Source organism: Trachurus japonicus, chromosome 17, assembly GCF_045865225.1.
Source record: "Trachurus japonicus isolate A0001 chromosome 17, Traja_1.0".
Taxonomy (NCBI): Eukaryota; Metazoa; Chordata; class Actinopteri; order Carangiformes; family Carangidae; genus Trachurus; species Trachurus japonicus.
The window spans coordinates 25,528,188-25,548,504 of record NC_140923.1 but is presented as its reverse complement, the minus strand read 5'-3'; the positions used below and the strand labels follow the sequence as shown (position 1 = coordinate 25,548,504).

General features: G+C 41.3%; 3 protein-coding genes across 5 annotated transcripts; 1 reads left to right on the top strand and 2 right to left on the bottom strand.

The window, feature by feature from the left end:
* nsun4 (NOP2/Sun RNA methyltransferase 4) lies at positions 1-4,885 on the bottom strand. Of its 2 annotated transcripts, none has more exons than XM_085804491.1 (8): positions 4,731-4,885; positions 4,093-4,306; positions 3,661-3,832; positions 3,408-3,562; positions 3,108-3,268; positions 2,884-3,008; positions 2,622-2,754; positions 1-1,705 (listed from the first exon to the last, which is right to left on the bottom strand). In XM_085804491.1, the coding sequence occupies exons 1-8, from the start codon at positions 4,821-4,823 to the stop codon at positions 1,562-1,564; spliced, it is 1,197 nt and encodes a 398-aa protein (XP_085660617.1). In that variant the 5' UTR covers positions 4,824-4,885; the 3' UTR covers positions 1-1,561. The 2 variants fall into 2 exon arrangements, with proteins under 2 accessions (XP_085660617.1, XP_085660616.1); XM_085804490.1 differs by having other exon boundaries at positions 4,087-4,306; positions 4,731-4,858.
* A 193-nt stretch (positions 4,886-5,078) lies between these two features.
* LOC146970699 (cytochrome b-c1 complex subunit 6, mitochondrial-like) lies at positions 5,079-6,784 on the top strand. Of its 2 annotated transcripts, none has more exons than XM_085804742.1 (4): positions 5,079-5,158; positions 5,514-5,576; positions 5,908-6,069; positions 6,175-6,784. In XM_085804742.1, the coding sequence occupies exons 1-4, from the start codon at positions 5,111-5,113 to the stop codon at positions 6,205-6,207; spliced, it is 306 nt and encodes a 101-aa protein (XP_085660868.1). In that variant the 5' UTR covers positions 5,079-5,110; the 3' UTR covers positions 6,208-6,784. The 2 variants fall into 2 exon arrangements, with proteins under 2 accessions (XP_085660868.1, XP_085660867.1); XM_085804741.1 differs by having other exon boundaries at positions 5,514-5,579.
* Positions 6,785-8,055: 1,271 nt separating this feature from the next.
* pif1 (PIF1 5'-to-3' DNA helicase homolog (S. cerevisiae)) lies at positions 8,056-18,578 on the bottom strand. Its single transcript, XM_085804705.1, has 12 exons — positions 18,012-18,578; positions 17,100-17,223; positions 16,774-16,899; positions 15,788-15,941; positions 14,333-14,447; positions 13,882-13,988; positions 13,512-13,651; positions 13,044-13,150; positions 12,821-12,908; positions 10,455-10,600; positions 8,704-8,895; positions 8,056-8,222 (listed from the first exon to the last, which is right to left on the bottom strand). The coding sequence occupies exons 1-12, from the start codon at positions 18,561-18,563 to the stop codon at positions 8,175-8,177; spliced, it is 1,899 nt and encodes a 632-aa protein (XP_085660831.1). The 5' UTR covers positions 18,564-18,578; the 3' UTR covers positions 8,056-8,174.
* Between the last annotated feature and the right edge of the window lie 1,739 nt (positions 18,579-20,317).

Below are 20,317 nucleotides of genomic sequence, written 5' to 3'. Positions count from 1 at the left end.
GTGTTTTTCATCTTTATTGATAAAAAATACAACATTTAAATTGTGTTTGAGAACACAACAGAAGCATGGCTGTGTATTAAATCCATAATATTCATCTTTCTAATACACAGCATACATCTCCCTAACACAGGCTTACACACAAGGACACAAATGCATAGCGCTTCATTGGCTAATTCAATAATAAAGCAGGCAGCCAGTCGAGTCTATAGACAGGCAGAATAGAGAGTAAGTCATCTCTAACAGTCTGCCGTCTCCTGAGTGTTAAAACATGTAAATTTATGTAAGAGCCCATAGGAAACACATATTTACAATAGGTTTAGGTAATCACAAGATGCGCGAAGAGGCATTCAGGGCCCTGGAGACGAAAGCAGTCAATACAAAAATTGTTTTTATGTGTCATTAATTCCCTCTGCATTCCCCGATACATCCCCCTTTTACCGCAGTAATACAGTAATCACTCACAATCGCACAGAAAATTATCTGCACTCATCTGTGGAATAAAAAAGCGGAGGGGCAAAACAGGGCGAGACGTCCCATTTTAGCTCTCTGCTGCCTCTTTAATGTTCATCTGGCAGCCGCATGGCTGCCGTCCATCCCTGCACGCGGATGGGAGTCAGCCCCTGCACTTGGAGCAGCTTAATGACAGTGGGATGTGGTTGGTGGACTCGTTAGACACACACATACACGTGCACGCACACACCTTCTTTCACGCTACATTGCCTGGGCAGGACAACATAAAGGGTCATCGGCGGTGTGATAGAAAAGAGGCACCTCTGCGCTCACATTAGGTTGTGATGAGAGTAAACGTTTCACCTCTGGGTGATGTCAATGCAGAATGGAGTCAATCCAGCTATAATAATGAAACTTGCACAGATTCAGATGTGAGATGCCAAATGGTCAAATAAGTCATTACCTGCCTGTTCATTATGGACTCCTTCCACACAGCCACATATCGCATTATTAGGCAAAGCCATCAAACCTGATGAATAACCATAGAACAAACCAGAGCCATTTCCACGACAGAGTTAAAGAGAGCAGGTAATTCTGACAGGAATTTGTGTCTCAGTAATGAGACAACACGAAACATTCATCTCCATGCATCTGACACAGTGGAGGACATCCTGCATGTACGGACTGGAGTTTCTGTAACCTTTACAGACATATGCTTAGTGTCCTCTAGTGGCCACAGTAACAGGATATCATCACTCTTTAGCTGCTGTCGCCACCTATGGAGCAAAAATAAAACTGCAGGTTCCAGTGCTCAGTGTGAAAACTTCAACTGAAATAATTATTCAGGCATCCCCAATCTGAGAAGTGTCATTCCTGTTGGCTTGCAGTTCTCCAAAAGTCAATCAACCCACTGTTCAGCACTGTCCAGTGTGTCCACAGTTATGTCCATTAACCGGATGCTTCATTTACACCAGTGTCGAAAAAAAGTCAAGTCCATCAGCTGTGCTCCAGTGGGTGCAGAGTGTAACTGAAGGTGTGCACTGATCTCAGTACTCGAGAAGTCAGAAGAAGTCCAAGAGCTTTTAAACAAACCTGTTCACCAGTCCCCGGTCTACGTCAGCCTCCTCAGCTTGCACATGTAGATCGGCCCAAAGTTGGCAGCTAAATGTGGGATGACCATCTCCCCCAGGTGGAGGTCAGGAGCGAAGTGAAAGGTTTTCCTGAACATGTGCGTGAGGGGTTGGAGGTCGACAACCTGGAGGTGGACATGATTCAGGAAAGGTGGCGGGAGGAGAAAGGACAAAAAAAAGGTCAGTTGCTTGTGAGTTGTTTGAAATCGTCACGCTGATTCTCCTAACGTAGGAATGCAATAGCAAAAAAAGACACACCACACAAACTGGGACATGCACCAAGAGCAGGTTTGTTAAGACTTTTTCCAATCCAGAAAAAGTCTGTTTATGGACCAGCAGCAACATGATTTCAGGTGTTATGTGCCAAACTTAACCCTTTATTATGATGTTTTTTTTAGTCAGTCCAAAATAATGTCTAAATAAAATTAATTTGATCTGGCATTTTTGGAGATGTGAGAATACAGCAGGTCACGCTGAAGCTCAGGAGATGACTGGTCCGTCCTTGAGCTCCATCATCCTCTGGTGAACAGTCTTATCTTGGCTTATAAATTGCAAGGTTCTTCATGTTATGCTCATGAAAATCTCATCTGAACCGATTTCTGTCTTACAAACAACTAACAATTCTGGTTTAAAACTTTAAATCACAACAGTAACTCATTTAATAATGTCAGCCTGTAAATATTACTAATGGGCCAGGCTCAGAGAGAACGTGCATGAGCATGGACAGGGTTGGGCAGGATATTTTGGTCCCTTTCTGAGCTCTAGTTCATACGTTTTGCCTTGTGAAACTTTTTTATCCAACCCTGGCCCACTACTCCCCCTAGTGGTCTTAAGCACTAATGCAGCATTTCTTCTTACATTTCTTTTCCCTATTTTTTTTGTTATTTGTGTTTCATGTTCCCCCTTCATGTTTGTGCTTTCATTCTCATACAGGCTTTGTTTTAGGGCCATCAATTTACTGTTAATAATCATCCACGACTATGACGTGTGTCTCCAGGATGGACATTTCTTCTTGATACTGACAGTGTGTGTCTGACTCACCTCAAGATGGATGTCGTAGTTTTCTTGAGCCAGATACATGGCCTGCTCCACCACACTCAGGTTCTGTGTATGAGAGAGCGTGCAGGTGGAGTACACAATCTCCCCACCTGGACACGCTGCTTCAATTCCAGCTCTGCAGCAGAGAAACAGGGTTTGTTCATGTACATAAAATAATATTCTTTCATGTACTGTATATAATGTCTGTGTATATTGTGATGTAATAAACCATAGTAATGGAATTCACACAATGTTAAATACTTACAGCAGTAGCTCCAGCTGTACCTGTGGCAGCCTCTTTCTCTCTCCCATCCTCATCTTATTAAATATATTGTTGTCATCCTCCATGAGGGAATGTCTGTCTGTAGTGCAGGGAACGTCTACAAGGACCTGAACACGGAGGAGTGGGATTTGAATAAACACATGATTCCTTCAGGTCTGCACATTTCTCTGAGAATGGATGAATATGATCACGTATCAGGGCCTTACTCTGTCAAAACTGTTTGGTTCGATTTCCCCCCACTTGGTGCCATCATAGGAGGTGATGCGTAGGCTCTTGTCTGTCAAATACTCTTTGGGAACATAGCTTTGTAGGACCTTTTTCAGTCGCAGTGTCCGAGAAACTGACGAGTCATTTGCCCACAAAAACCCTTTGACAGACACAAATGGTGAGTTAATGACAACTGGCTGAGAGAGAAAAATATGGATGACTCACACAGAGAACAGGCAAGAGAGACTTTAGCATGAGCTGAGTGAGAAAGAATTCAAACGTAAAAACAGTCCACTTACTGATAGCCTGGGTCTGAAGTAAGGTTAGGGTCTTTCCTCCAGGTGCAGCACAAAGGTCAAGCACACTGTGACCTTCTTGAACATCCAGTGCAAGACAAGGCAGCACAGACGCAGCATCCAGCAGGTAGTGCCCAAGCAATCTGTACGCGTCTGGTCTTAAAAGGACAAAAGAGTACAGAGAGTCAGAACACTCGTGTTTTTGATCGCTAGCGCCGATTTAGTTGGTTTTGTCCATGAAGTTAAATGAAATCACCTAGCAGGCTTGAATCTTGTAATATCCCCTCTTGGAAAAACAACACACTCGATGTTAGGACTAAGCTGGAGGGGGGATAGCTGCTGGCTGTCACTGTCAGATTTCCTTATGGGAACATCAGAGGTTTCTCTCTCCACGCCAACCTCAGATTCTGGCTCCAAGCGTGCCTGAGCTGCAGAAATATTGAAAAATATTGAAATATTGGAGAACTGAAGATTCAGCTCACCACAGTTAAATTCCTGCAGGGGATTATGAGATAAAATTACATTCAAATCAGTCATATTCAAGAATAGTCTATAAAAGTGTTTTCCTTTTGACTCTATAGGACAACAAAAATAACACCAAATGTGGATGCAAAGTGCTTTCTCAACCAGGTTAACTAAGCAGCTGACATTGGCAGGTTCACTGTAAACTATAGAAATGAACACCTACCCTCTGTGTCGCTTACGAAGTCTCTGCATCCCTTTGCAAGAAGTTCTGTCAGAACAGCATCGTGGGAGAAACTGTTGATCAGGGCTCCGTATTTTCTCTCTGAGAGCAAAGCGACGCGAACCGATGGCCACAGAGGACCCAGTTGAGCACTGTAGGTGGCATCAAAGTGCTGCAGGGCCAGACTGGTAGGGGGATGCTTAGCATGTGTAGCAGCCTGTTACAAACATAGGGGGATATGTAAAAATGTTTTTGCTTTTGAATGGTTGAATAAAACACCTAGAATTACGGTCACAATTTGATAGATTTAATTTTATATTTCACAATAGAAAACCAATAAAAGTGAAATACAATCAACTAAATGGACAGTGTCATTTACAGTTTTTATCCACTGTCTGGTAGATACTGTAATTTATTTAATTACAGCTCTTAATTATTTATATTTCAGGAGCTAGCTCTCACTAAGCATCTCCGTGATGCAAACACTTATTGTCAAAAGTCAAGGACGTTTTATAGACATTTGCTTCATGTAGCTATACTGTGGACAGGTGAAGATCCATTGCACCTCTCGAACTGTGTCTAATTTTCACTGTTAACGACAATTATCATCAATTTTACGTATTGCTGTTTTCACAACTTACCCATTTCTCCTTCACTCGGTTTCGTCTGGGCGTCAAACTCCTTAAATCTTTAACTTTCCTCAGAAGAAATCTGGTGTCCATGAGCAGAGCCATGATGCGGTGTCACAGCTCTTCAGTTCCGACCACGCACGAGAACCAAAACAAGTGTTCCGCACGTAAGACGTATTCGAATGGGCGGGTCTTACACACATGCGGAGTCGATGATTGGTCGAGAGAAACTTAGAACCTTTCTTAACCAATAGGAAGCTTTATCCGGTGATCCTTCCAGTCTATTCCTGTGTGTGACCGACCCCTCGTCCTCGTCGAAGAAGCGGTGCTTCTGCTCACCTGGGACTTTACTCGTTTTTGGGGATATTGTGGTGAATTTCAGAGCAGTAATCATGGGTTTCGAAAGGAAAATGCTCACACACGGCGACCCCGACGACGAGGTAGCGAAAAATATCGTTATATGTCTTTTTTAGTAGGTTTTCGTAAGTGTTACCCAACATGTTAGCGCATTAATGTTAGCACGACTCTGCTAGTAGTGAAGTGGTGTCACGTTCAGCGTCAACGCGTTTTAAAGAGTTTTTTTTTCTCTTTAATTGTATGTATCAAATAAGGACAGTAGCTGAAATTGGTCTTAAATATATGAGTTTAGGAATTATGAGAGACATTTGGCTGCTTTTTATGATAACAGTTTGTTCCAATGATCCTATCTTCTTTTGCATATTCAGAAGCACTATTGAACTCTTATTGTCAAGTCAGACTAACAAAATATCATCTGATATTATTTGCACTGACCAGGAGGAAGATGCGCCAGCTGAGGAGGAAGAAGAGGAGGAGGAGGAAGAAGAAGAGGAAGACATGGTGGTAAGTCTGTATTTTGTCTATTTTACTAATCCTCATAAGATCAGAAGTGTAAATGTTTGTATGTATTATTTCTTATTGAGGAATAGAGGGGAAAGGACAAAATCTGATGAAAGACGTTAAAGCATCATTTTCTCATAGCGTGAAGGCAGCACACACATACAACGATTTGTATTACTACATGTAATGTGGCTGGACTCAATTTATACTTTCATTGTGAATCGTAAATTAGTTTTTTGGTCACCAACACAGCAGCCATGATCAAGCTACAGATTATACGTCTCTTGGGCCAAGTTCGTCTAATATCCCATTTCTCTCATGTCCCTTTCAGGACCCTCTAGAGACAATACGAGCCAAGTGTGAGCAGACTGAACATTGTGTGCACACCAAGGCGCGTTTGGAGGCCTGTGAAGCCAGGGTTGGCTCCCGGTCCCACACAGAGGAGGAGTGTACAGAAGAGTTCTTTGACTTCCTGCATGCACGGGACCATTGTGTAAGTGTGACACAAGGAGGGAAGCATACAACATATGTGAAGAGCTCAATCTGTGCCTTATTTATCTACCAGTGATAATGTGACCTGTCTTCTTTCTCATTACAGGTGGCGCACAAGCTGTTCCACAACGTGAAATGACCCACCCCCCCAGTTACTACGATTTGCAGTTGTAGAATCTATTTAATTGCTAAAAAATTGTATAATAATCACAGAGTCTGTTGTTGTGTTCCTGTGTATTAATGTAAATTACCTTCCTCGGTTCCTGGACTAAAAAACACACACAACCTCTTCTTTAGACAGTTCGTAGAAGGGTCAGAAGCAGATTGTAAATTGTAAATCACTGCTTGTATAGACGTTGGGCACTATGGTCTTAAAGGGATAGTTAAAGGGATAATTTCACTCATTATCTACTCACCCTCATGTCGACTAAGGGCTGGGAGAAGTTTCAGAGTTATCCGTGGCTTCTCTGAGTTACAGGGGGTCTCGGCGTAGCAGTGCATGTCCATATAACGGTTGCAAATGGATACCAACTGTCTTCGTAAATTTCTATTTTGGGTGAACTATCCCTTTAAGGCTGTGAAAATACAGGTTCAGACTTTCATAGCGTGGTCTCTTCATATGCAACTTTAAGAATGCTGCTCCAGAAGTGGGGTTTACCTCAGGGTGGGTCATTGTTGTATCATGACAAGAACAATAAACGTTTTCTTTAGTTTCCCACTTTGTCTGAATTGCTCCTCTTCATTGCTTTCCACTCATCTGAAAAGAGTAGCTTTATATATGTTAAAGCAGAAGTAAGCAATATTTTTGTGTTAATATAAGTCTTAAATAGTTATATCTTCCGACAGCAATCACTTACATAGAGTGTTTGGATCGAAACACGGGTCTCTCAGTCACTCTGCTCTGAGCCGAGGAGAAAACTTTTCTCGTATCCTACAAGTTTTATCCAATGAGGAGAGAGAACGGCATGAAGGGCTGTGTGTGCAGCCAAGGGATGCGCGTGAATGTGGTGACGTAGGGACGAGGACCAATAGATCCATGACGAGGGCGGGGGCTGCTAACTCCGTCGGCTGACAAGACGTTATGGTGCGTTCAAGGCAGCCCGTAACTCGTGTTTTTCTGACCTGTGAAGTCGTACCAGTTCGATCTGGTACGAGTTCTCGGGTCGGAAGTTACGAGTGGCCGTTATAGTGCACTTTCACAGGTAAAACAGGTCGGAAAAACACGAGTGGGTTGCCTGGAACGCTACAAAGTCGTAAGTCGTGACTTGAAGCTGTAATTTACGGTTTCAAAAGCCTGCCTGGAACGCAGCATTAGCCAAAATGACTGGATCGCTTACTTCTGCTTTAATTACACGAGGCAACCAAATCATTAAGAGGGGCATTTTTCCCATTTTTTTTCTGAGGAAAAAATGGATTGTGTGATTAGTGTCAGGTTTGTTGGACTAGTAATAGAAATAGAAATATCTCTCTAAATAATTCTGTCCTGAAATTACTAAAACCTTATGGAAGACAGTAAAACAGGTTTACCCAGCCAGTTTACATTTTCCCACACAACAAAAATTCCTGAAATTGTGCTGTTACGTATATTTTGTTGTGATCTCTGTATTGTATTTTATTGCATTTTATCCTTGTTGTAAAGCACTTTGTGATTTTATCTATGAAAAGTGCTATATAAATTAAACTTACTTACTAAAACTTACAAAAAAAACACATTTTTTTTTCTCTTATCTTACATCCCATTATTATCAGGTATATTACTAACTGTACTCACAGATTTTTCCTATGTACAGAAATGCTAAAAGATCCACAAAGTCCCAAAATTTATGTTGACTAAAACTTTATTTGAAAACATACCAAGAATCATGATAATAAATAATAAAAAAATGTAAAAAACAACATTTTAAAAAAACATGATCTCCAAGACCAGTTAGTTACAGAAATAAACACATGGTGGCAGTGTGACCTCAAGTACTGCAAGAACAGGACCTGTAAGGTTGACTGAATGTCTAACTGCAGATTTAATAAATCCATATCATCACCAGGAGAGTAACAAAATCCATGCACACAGTGCACAACATTACAGATGATGCAGGGGCAGTCTCCTTCCTACCAAGAGTTTTCTTTGTTTCTGCCAACAAAATCATCCATGGAGGCCTGAGGACAGGAGACAGAAAGTTATCACTGAAGACTGAATTAAAAACGATATATAAAGGCTTTCTCAGCCACAAAATGTAATATAGAGGTTAGATCTTCATCGTGTTTTCTCTTTGTGACGGAATACAAGATATATGTACTGTATTAAATACAGTCTCTAAACCATGGGTGTCAAACTCATTTTAGTCCACGGGCCACATACAGCGCAATTTGATCTCAAGTGGGCCACACCAGTAGAATAGTAGCATGATAACCTATAACAATTCCCTTTGTTTTAGTGCAAAGAAGTACAAGTACATCATTAAGTACTGAACTATACATTTACAAAACATTATGAACAACCTGAAATTTCTTGAGAAAAATACGTGCAATTTCAACAATATTCTTATATGTAATTTTCACACTTGGCAAATTCATCCCGCGTGGGCCATGTGTTAAACACCCATGCAGTTTTGACAGAAAGTGGAGCTGCTGTACTAACCTGCATGAGCAGCCTCTCCTTCCTCAGTTTCCTGTAGAAGACAAGAACATCTGGATCCGAACGCACCACGCTGGGGTCAAAGTCCATGACCCTCAGGCCCTCTAGGCTCCGAGCCCGAGACAGAGCCACGTAGGCCTGACCGCTCTCAAAGACGCGTGCCAGAGAGATTTCAACACAATCCAGTGTCATCCCCTAAAGGAAATAACACACGACTTGTTTACATTTTGTGTCACAATCTGCCTCGCTCTGGATACATCCCTGACTTACTGTAGGGATTTCTGCACACCGCATTAGGATATCAAAAATCTGCTTTAGTACTATTTTGTGAAATTGGAATTAGGAACAGTAACCTACAGTACTGTCCGTCAAACACAAGATTGAACCATTTGTCTTCAACACAGTTTCAAGATTGAGAGCCACAGGGCCAATATCCCCTGTATTCTTTTATGTCCACTCATTTCCTCTGAAGGGATGCAGGTGTGGGATTTCTTCTTATTTCCTTGCGCCTCTGCTTCCTGCAGATCAAACACTAGTGACACATTGACTGTGACCAATGAATTCAATTATCCAGAGGGCCTCATTTCCCCTCTATAACCAATTTCATAGTGTGAGGGGGGGATATAGGTGTTTGCCGTGAGAGCCAAGTGGGAGCTGTTGATGAGGCCGCTCAGTGCTGATGACACAGTTACAGCACATTTGTGAATAACAGTCACACTGGGTTAATGTTCAGGTTATCTGATCAGGTCTCTATGGCAATTTCCTCATCAAATAGCATTTTTGTGCCTAGACTCACCTAGCATGAGTTCCTATGAATGATTTTAAAACTGCTCCCAGGAACATTTTTTCCTGTCATTATATTTTTAGCAGAGAAAAAGTCAGTTATGCTCTGGAAGTGGAAGTAATCTGCTAAGTTTCGCCATGTATCATTCTACAAATAAATACATCTGCACAGCATAGCTTTTCTCTTTCTCTTATCCATTTGGTGTTGTTTGATATCTGGATGTTGTCACAGAAGGGAGAGCTGAATTGATTACATGGTCACAAATTAAACTGCTTGACAAAAAAAAAACAATTAAAATTTCGGCATTGTGTTGGTGCTTAATGAAATGTTACAGAATAATGAAAGTTAATATGAATTCACCTCGAGGGGAAACATGAATGCCTGCTCAGTTTCATGGAAACACATTCAACAGTTGAGACCTTACAACTAAAAACACAGAGTCAGGCTCCTGCTGGAACAGTCAGGAAACCATTATGTTGTTACAGTTCATCCAATTCGGTTAATTAAAAATGGAAACCGTCAATGTTCTGTTCTCGCTGGTGTGCTACCGTCAGAAATAAAATAAAAAAATCTGTCTATGTGAACAGAACATCTGTCAGGAGAAGAGCCGAGTATTTTCCTTGAACAGTCTACATTTCAGTCTCATCTTAACCTCATGGGACATGAGCAATACGACACTGATCGCTCTTCAAGGCCAGCCCACTGCTGCTCTCAAAGCGTGAGCCATGTCTAACGCAGAACAAAGGACAAATACAATTGTTTCAGGCCAATTCAATTACAACAGCCATTAATCAACTGAGTCATTCATTTAAAAAAAAACTCACACAAATCTCTGGTGCCCCACGGCAACACTGAGGAAGCTCTGAACCAACAAGAAAGTACCATCAGTATTTCTTCTCTTAGATATTTTGCAATAATAAATAATGCAATAGTTGTATGCAGCTCATTGAGTGACTAGACCTGCACTCACCTGGCTCTTGTGGATGGAGATGGCCCAGGCCAGTTTGAGCGGCAGCTGCTGTCGACTCAGATGGATCCCACCACCGGACTTGAAGACCCAGCGCTCTTGCTTCAGCACCTCCGTAACGCCGCACAGGAATCTCACACGTGGGAGTCCTGAGCAGGACGAGGAGAGGGTTTGTGTAAGAAGCTTACCACCAGTAAAGTAACTTGTCATGTTTTGTTTAGGACTATTTAACAAAAAAAGATGGATGAGTTCTCTCTATTAAAAATCCTCCAGTGATGATTTTCGTGTTAATGGAAGGTGACAGCACCAATGCAGCTCTGAAATGTAAGTGCTGAACTGAAATTACCATTTAGAGAGATGGAGAGTCATTTTCTGAGGGTAATTTTGTGGCAGGTAATTTTCTGGAATTAAGACTGATAGCTACAGATGAGAGTCATTTTCTGGTCTGGTTTAGGCGAGACCTTGGAGTGGATCAGGTCATGATCAACAGCAAGGACAGTAATACTACTATCTTGTAGCTGCAGTTACTTATATAGTATATATACACATGTTTTAAAGTGAATGTAAGAAAGGGGGTGGCCCCTGTATGTATTTGAGTACCTCCTACAGACACACGTCAGAAATAAATGAAAATAAAATGCAACACAAACAACTGGCAGCTTGAAGACTGATACCACTCAAGTCTGTATAGTGCATTTGAATCAGGAGACAGTTATCTTAGCATTAAAGGTACATTGTGTAGGAATTACTCCCATCTAGTGTTGGGGTTGTAGATCGCAAGCAACTCAATCGTATTTTTCATGCTGCATTCACGTGAAATTGGGCAGACAGACGACAGCCGCTGCATGTAACGGCATAAACAAGCCTCTATGTAAACAACAACAAATACTCATTACATTTATTGTATCGAACATTTGTTGAGCCATACTTTACTTATTGCATAGAGGTCTGGGGGCATGCGTATAAAACAATTACAAAACCAATTTTCATATTTACAAAAGAGAGCAATAAGGATAATCAACAGGGCTGATTATCGAGACTCAAACTAATTTTTCATAAACCTACAGATCTTGAAATTTAATGATCTTGTGGACTATAAAACTGCTCAAATTATTTATAAAGTAAATAATCTGCTGCCAGATGGTATCCAGAGGATGTTTCAGACTCGAACCAGTAGATATGAACTAAGAGGGACTTGTGTGTATACAAAAGCAAAAGTACGAACAAATGTGAAACAAAGATGTATATATATCAATTACAGGAGTCAATCAATGGAATAATCTATAAATAAAACTGATTTATAAATACCAGTGTGCTTATAAACTGCTGTATGTAGAATATGCATTTTTTTTTGTTGTTCTGTAAAAAAAATTTAAATGAGTGAATGGAAAATGTTAATTTAAGAAGGGTAGGCAAAATAAGCTGATGCTTCAGCCTACACCTTTTCAGTCAAAGTGAATTGTATTGCTTGTTGTGTTTTTGTTCTGATTTGTTTTGTTTTGTTTTGTTTTGTATTTATACCTTTATATTTGTCTATTGTATTTGTTTTTATAAGACCGAAATAAACACACTAAACTAAACTAAGTGGTCCGTCAGCACAAGGCAAAACAATACACGTGACTCATGGCGATGTCGTATTGTTGTGACCCGCGTTTTACCGGCTTTCTCTCGACTTCTGTGACTAAAATGACATCTGGTTTGTTAGTGACGGCCGTCTGCCCGACTGCACTTGAATGCAGCATCAGTCTAACGCTCCATTCCTCCTCACTGCGTTACCGCGGTGACTTTTCACAGACGCCACCTCGACCTGAGCCGACAGCTCCGGTGTCTCCACTGAGTTTCCGTGGTTTCCTACCATCACGCTGCCACTGAACGTTAAAAACATGGCGACACGACATGGCAGCCAGCACCGAGCTTACCCGCTCCATGTATATATGAATGATATGAACGGCAAATTCAGAGCTTACCGGAACACTTCAGTTTGTTGATGGGGGGGATTACTGATTAATGAAAAACATACTTTTGAACGAAATAATCGATTTTCATGAATAGATAACAGGAGAAGTTACACAATGTCCCTTTAAGACTGAGAAGAGAAGCACTGATTTATCAGTAAATTCCCGAATCACTGGTGGACAGGTTTCTTAAGGCCGCTGCTCCCGCCTGTGTCCTGTCTTTATAGGCTAGCTGTCTCCTCCTGGCCCTAGCTTGATGTGTTGGGTAAAAACACGAGTTGTATCAATATTTTCATCCATCTCTCGGCAGGAAGGTGAAGGATTAGGTTTCAGATAATCCTCTGCACTTCTCTTGGCAAACTGGATATCTGGCATTTAGCAGACTTCTAGCTGGTCAAATAATTAAATACTCACCATGTTTTCCAGACTCAAAAGCTACAACAACCCCTCGCGCTCCATTCACCAGACCACGAGCAACATCCAGGTTCTTTGTCAGCATGACCTTTAAAGTGAGGATGTTAGGAAATATTTCAGATCATATCTTCACTCAAACCTGAGCACAGACATGTTAAAAGTGCATTATTGCAAGACAAACTTCAGTCAGCACAAAGATTAAAATGACACCCTGCAGTTATACCTGAGCTCCCACTTTGAGTTGGATCAGTCGGCTGACAGGGCTGTGAGCGTCGATGGTCTTGACCAGGGCTGGGTCACTGTCAAGGGCCTCAAACACACGCACTGCGCCTGAGGGAGAGGGAGATTGAAAAATATTTGAGTATGAAGCCATAAAAAAGAGGGTTCATTGGTCACAAATATTGTTAGTTTGGCCTTAAAACCACAAAAAACTGCCACAAGAAAACAACAACCAAAATTTAATAGCAAACACACGACCAAGAGTGTCCTGTTGCAGTTACAGAAAAGTAACCTAGAAACAGGAAATAACAGGGAAGGAGTCTGAAAACAAATGGCATCAGGCCGAGACTGTTGACACCTTGACAGGAGACAGTTTTCACCAAGGTTATTGCACATGACTCACACCACAGTAACGGTTCGGCCAGTTTTCATCCAAGAATTGAAGGGGAAAAAAGAAAAATAATAACCAGACCTGGAAGCTGCTGGAGTTTGTTCTCGTTTGTGAGCTCCACATCATCCTTATGTGTGCACAGCCTGGTTGCTAGAATACCGTCCCTCTCGATGTGATGGTAGGCGCTTTCCATCAGCTTAGCCGTGACTTCCTCGGTCACCCTAAACGGTGTTGATTTAAAAAAACAAAACACACTTTGTGTTTTCAAAAGCAGCATTTTTACAGCAGATCACAAAGGTTATGTGGAGTAAAAATGTCTTGATGTGCCTCTAAGTGCGGCGAATGCCATTATGCATAATTTACCATTTAGGTGCAAATGGACATTGCATTATTCTGCACGGTCTAAAAGAAATAGATGTGAATCCTGTGATCAGAATAGCCTTTATTTTACCTGCCCACCCTCACGGCCTGCAGCAGGGAAATGAAGGACTGGTCCGTTTGCCTTCGCACTTCTGTTAGCTCCATGTTGACCTGGATGACCTTACGCCAACTCCTTGCCTGAAAAGTCCATAGAGGGGCACAAGTTTTTACATTAACAATGGAAAGAAGACGAGTCTATAAACGTGATCTCAAGTCATGGCAGCAGCACAGACAGAGTCTAAAATGGAGTTCAGTTATGACTTACCAACACCACATCACTGAAATAACAGAATAGGAACACTTCTACAATACCAATGCACCTATTCAATTTCATTTCCATCTAATTCAATGGAGAACATAAAATATGATATTAAAATAGTAGTATTGATCATAGGGTTGTGACAATTTTCTAGTATTTTATGTTCTATCAGCCATCATGTTACTGACAAAATAACAAAACAGACAGGAAGTTATGGTCTGACCTGGAAACAGAAGCTAGCCTTCTCCTTTCCTTTAGAGACGGGAGGCAGCTGAAGAAAGTCACCACATACAATCAGCTGGATGCCTCCAAATGGCTCAGTGGACCTCCTCACTGACCTGCAGGAGTACAGCCGTACATGACACTGAAGATGAATATGATGATTATAACATGCAAATGAATTATAACACAAAAAATAGTAAATTTAGTGCCTCATCAGACATAGTCACAAATTAATTTTCTGTAGATCGTATCGATAACCATCCCTCTTACGTGACTACTTCTGAAAGAGGTGAGCCACATGTTTGTTTCCATGGAGAATATTTATATTTCACACAAGGGGGATTCAATTCATGATGTAGTGAAGGAAAAGCACTCTGTATAACTTAAATATGTGAAATAGTAGTTGTGACTCTGTAACATTGTATTGTTACAAAATAACTTGCTGGTTTGGCCCATTTATAATACAAACAAAGAAATGTTTGTTCAACTCTCTGATGTATCTTTGTTCAGCCACAGTGGCTCTGATGGCTGATAGTGATCAGTTCATCTATTTATCAGAACAGACTCCTGTTGCTCCTTCTAATATAAGAAGCATTATTATTACAGCTGAGGCGAGGAAGTGTACCCCCTGTAACCTTGACTTATCGTTCTAACAATAATATTTAATATCTGCAACAATACAGCACCACACGCACCAGGGTGCTGCTGAGCTGTAAAAGAAAATCCAGGATTTTATCTGGATTGACTGGGGCTATTAACTGGAATATAAAAATGAAGTGGAACTAATATCAGCACTGTAGCTGTAATGTTAAAATTCTTCCTGCAGGAGATAAAACCCTTCTTCTCCTGCGGGAAGAAGGTTTACTTAACTTCCGAGCAGCACTTTGTACTTAATGTGAAATAATATTGATGGTGAAGAGGAGTGTGTGAAATCTCAAATGTCCATAATTGTGTTTGGGAACACAGCATGAGAATAGGTGAGTTATTGCAGACAGTCAAAACGTTTTCAAATTTTTCAAATTTTGAACCTTTCAGTAAACAAATTTTAGCTCCAAATGTTTAGCCTTTGAAAGGGCAGTCAATGTCAAGCAACATCCACCGAGTCTGATTTCATTTCATAAATGAAATTACATTAATTACCAATGACAAATCTTTTTCTCTGTGAGGGACAAATGAAAAAACACATTGACACAGCATCCAAAAACTCAATATGAAGTTCAGAAGTTGAAGAAGTTCAGGAAAGTTTTGCATAGAAATCTTATTTTACCTTCATTATGCACAGAGGAATTTGTTTGGTGGAGGTCATCTATTATTTACACATGGATTCTACTTCAATATTAGACTCATAATAAGACAGCTGCAGCTTACAAGTAATAATTACAGGAAGCCCTTTAGCCATGATAGATTACACTGATACTAAACTCAGCCATGTCGTTCACTTTGAATCTCACCCCACCTGGCAACTGACTCGAGCTTGTCAAAGAACTGGGCCTCCACCATGGAGATCTCATCGATGATGAGATGTCGACAACTGGTCCAGTGCTGCAGCACCCCGGGCCTCTGGGCCAGCTCGATGCACTGCTCCAGGGGGGCGGAGCCTGAACCAACACCTGGAAAGGGCACGGATACAGAAGATGGGACACACAGATCAAATGATCCCTTATCATACTGAAATTAAACCAAACATATCTGTTTACATGGAAATACAACAACAACAGAAACTTTTTTTAAAGACATTTTTTGGGCATTTTTGCCTTTAACTGACAGATTAGTGGAGAGAAACAGTAAAGTGGGGAGAGAGACTTGGGGAATGACACACAGTTTACTTTGGCACAGTCAGGGGGTGAACCAGAGATAAATGCTTTGGGCATTACCAACATGGGACGTGCTCTTAACCACTCGACCACCCCAACAGAAACTATTTTGATTATTATTGTTTCATTCACATTTTAAACTAAATGCAAAAACACACCGCGTCCACTTTCTCAAGTCTGACAACTTGCTGCTTTTTTCTGCTTTGTATCACTGCAAGGTAAATAGAAATGTCTCTGCTTGGTTTATGCAACCAACAGTCCAAAACTCAATCTGAAATTTGAATAGTGTGGCAGCTCTACTGATAAAGTTTGCAGTTCTGTGTGAGCACAGCAGAGAAGCACGTGTCCTCCTCCACATGGATAAATTTTGGATGGACCCCATTTCTTTAAATAAATGAATGTCTTTCAGGCTTTTATACCGTCATTTACAGGACAGCTGGAGAGAGACAGAGTGGGGGGGGGGGGCTCTAGTCTCCATTTATAGGGCGCCTGCTCTACCTGCTCTATATGACACCCTGAAACCATCAAAATAATCAATTACTTGTATTGTTTTCACTGAAACTGCTTATTCCCAACCCCTAATTATGAGCCAAACAAACACATTTGCATCAGAGGCAGAACAACTGACCTGCAAAACTATGTAGGGTTGTTCCTCCAATGTGACATGCAGCCACTCCTGTGCTGGCTGTGGCAAATGTGCTCTTTGGAGGAAGAGATCCCATGATTCTCTTCAGTAGGAAAGACTTCCCTGTACCTGAAAATCAAAAGTCATACGAGCTCAGAGCAAACATACGACAGTGTGTGCTTTCACCTAATGGGAAAACACCATAAATATATCTTGAAAGCAACTTTTAAGGAACAAAGACAAAATGAGTCAGTCAGACTTTCTATTGAATCTCTTTCAGACACCTCACCATTGTTATAAAAATGCCAGCTCGCTGTCAGACACTTTACCTGCACTCCCAGTGAAGAAGACGTTCCTGCCGCTCAGCACTGCACTGAGAACAGCAGCCTGCTCTTTATTGAGTTTACGTGACGGCAGAGACAGGATGGGCTTCTTACACGGGTTTGTCTTCACCTGAAACAGTCGCCACAAAGTTGCAGACAAGTGATTCCAAACAGCAACAAGCATTGTGCACATGGTAAATTCATGATTCAGTATGATAAATGCAAATTCTATTTTTTTATTGCAAAAAAAGGCTATAAGAATCATCAGTAATAAACCTTTCCGTGAGCCAACCAACTCACTATTTAGTCGCCTGAACATTTTGAAATTCAGGGACTTCGTTGATTACATTACATGTACAAAGCAAAAAATAAACTTCTTCCTCAAGATATCCAGAATCTGTTTAAAATGAAGGATTCCAGCTATAACCCGAGAAGACCACTATTATTTGAGAAACCAAAGACTCAAACTACTGTAAAAAATCACTGTCTTTCTGTTAGAGGGGTTAACATCTGGAATAATTGTCCTGAAAATATTAAATTATGCTGTACTCTAGTCAGCTTTAAAAAAAAACTTTATAAGTACAACATAATTTCTCGTTACAGTATGGAAAATTAAGTTCAATGATTTTGTACTATTGGGTTACGTGCTGTGTACAATTCTTTATTTTGTTGTGATCAGAAATTGCCAATTGCCCCGTTTACATGAGAGGGTTAATTCCGAATTAAAATCATTTAATTCTGAATTAAAGTTAATTCCGCTTTAAAAAGATCATGTAAACACTTAATTCCGAGTGAAAATATAATTCGGATTTAAACTTAATTCCGAATTAAGTGGGTGGTTTATTCCTATTTTAAATCGGAATTAATTAATTCCGCTTTAAAAACATCATGTAAACGTGGTAAGTGTGGACAACTCACTGGGCTAAAGTTGGTGTCACTCCTTGACCTCTTGACCTGCTGGCCTGGTCTGGCTGCTGCCATGTTACTGCTGCGCTCCGTCAGACCCTTGGGAGCCGCTTTACTCATCAGCTCATTGACCTTCTGAATGTCCTTCTGCTGCAGGGGGCTGATGGCCTCGAAGCTGCGGGGCAGACCGGCTTTCAGCTTCTCTCTGCCGCTCATCGGCTTGCTGCCCTGCCAGGCCCGGTGTTTGATGCTCAGGGTTTTGAGGAAGAGGCACAGCTGGTCGGGGGGGCAGTTGGAGATGAGCACCTGTATGTTTTCAGGGAGCAGTTTGACGGTGCATTTGCCATCTCTGACGAACTTGGTGAAGAGTTTGAACTCTTTCAGGTGGTAACTCTGCGGGACTTTTCCGTCGTGGACGCGGAGGATGATCTCCTGGAACTCGTTCCTGCCCAGGATCACGGAGGCTTTCCGGACGGTCTGCCTCCGGGTGGCCTGTCCCGAGGCGTTGAGCTGCTCCACCGTCACACAGCACTGCAGCTGGGATCCGTCCTCTCCGGCGAACATGGCAGCTGCGGCAGCTCTGCTAAACACGGAAGCTCAATCAATCAATCAATTTGTTTATTTCGGGCATGTCAATTTAAATCATCATCATCACACTTCATCTTAGTTCAAATAATACATACACATGGCCGAAAGGGAAAAGCGGGAGAAGCAAAAGCTTATCTAGTCCCGCCCCCATTACAGACAGAATAAAAAATATTTATCATAATCTTTTCTTTCAGATTTTTCCCCCTTATTTTTTTTTTGTTTGCATTTTGATGTAACATTCTTTTACTTATGGCATTTTGACATAGCATGTTACAGCAGTAAGCAGTAAGCTGACGTTAATGTGTGAACATCACATGAACAGTGTCTCCACGTAGCGCCGTGTAAACAAGGAGACACAGCGCGACAGTGTATGAAATAGGAAGAACAATGTTTGCTCACGAGTCACCACAATGCTGCATTTAAACAACACAAACATCACACATCGTGCTCTCGCTGTGGATCATAATGTAACATTTTAACTTGACACCGCGATCAGAAACTTTAAATGCACTTACAGTACTTTCAACCCAGCTCTTACCTTTATATATCTTTGATAAACTTCTTATCTCCGTCTCTCTTCCTCTGTCTGTGCAGCTGCTTCGTCTCCAAAAACGCGAAACAAACGATTTTCAAATTGTCGGGTGCGTGAAATCAGCCAATGGCGGCGCGACGCTCCTGGCCAATCAGAGGGAGGAGATTTAACAAAGCAGCCAATGGGAGCGCAGAAGGGACGCTCCGCGCGGCGTCCGGACCAATCGAAGAGAGCCCGGCGGATGACGTCATACTGTGAGAAACACATGCATGGCTATCCGGGAAACAGCTGCGGAGTTCAGGTTTTCTTCACAATAAACGTGTTAAAAAAAAACGACGCGTACATTCTCCCAGCCTGTGTCTATAATAAAAACATTTAATCCAAAGAGAAGTTTTGGTTTCATTTAGATCACGATAAGTATGTTATTCATATCTCAGAAATGAGCTATGAAACATCATGACACCTAAACAAACGTAGGCTAGAGTAAGCTCAATCAAAATTGTAGCCTACTTGAGTAAATTCATGTAAGCCTAGTTACTTCTTGTCTGAAAACAAAACAACTCTGGCAGCATGAAGAATGATGCTGCATTTGCACCCATCAGAAGATAGGCTCCTAAACAAATAAAACAGTAGAATATGAAATAGGCTATATCCAACAGCAACTCCAAAGTCGTGTTTGGTCAAAACTCGACCTCAATGTGATTTTCTTGCGCACATTCATATTAGAGATGAAGGTTATGATGTCGAGTGGGGGATAAACAAACAATTCAATATCCATGAGCTCTCCTATGTCGCACAGCTTCATATAAATACCCTGGAGTGACTCATTGTCATTTCCTCATTATTATTGATAATAACACACACACACACACACACACACACACACACACACACACACACACACACACACACCATTTAGCAATAAACCATCCATCATTTTCAGATTACAATACCATCACACTTCCCAGAACCTGGGCAAAGGGGAGAACATACCCCCACAGTCGAGCAGCTGTCATTAGATAAGGTCGACCAAACACAGTACATTTTAAAGTGACTCTCACTCTGATCCTTAAGCAATGAACTGTGACAGCCAGGTAATGTGAGTGTGTTTGATCAGTGTGAGTCTATACACACACTGTCAGGCAGAATCTAGTAAACGTCTCAGAAAACCAAAATGTGATAAGGAAGAGAAAGTAAT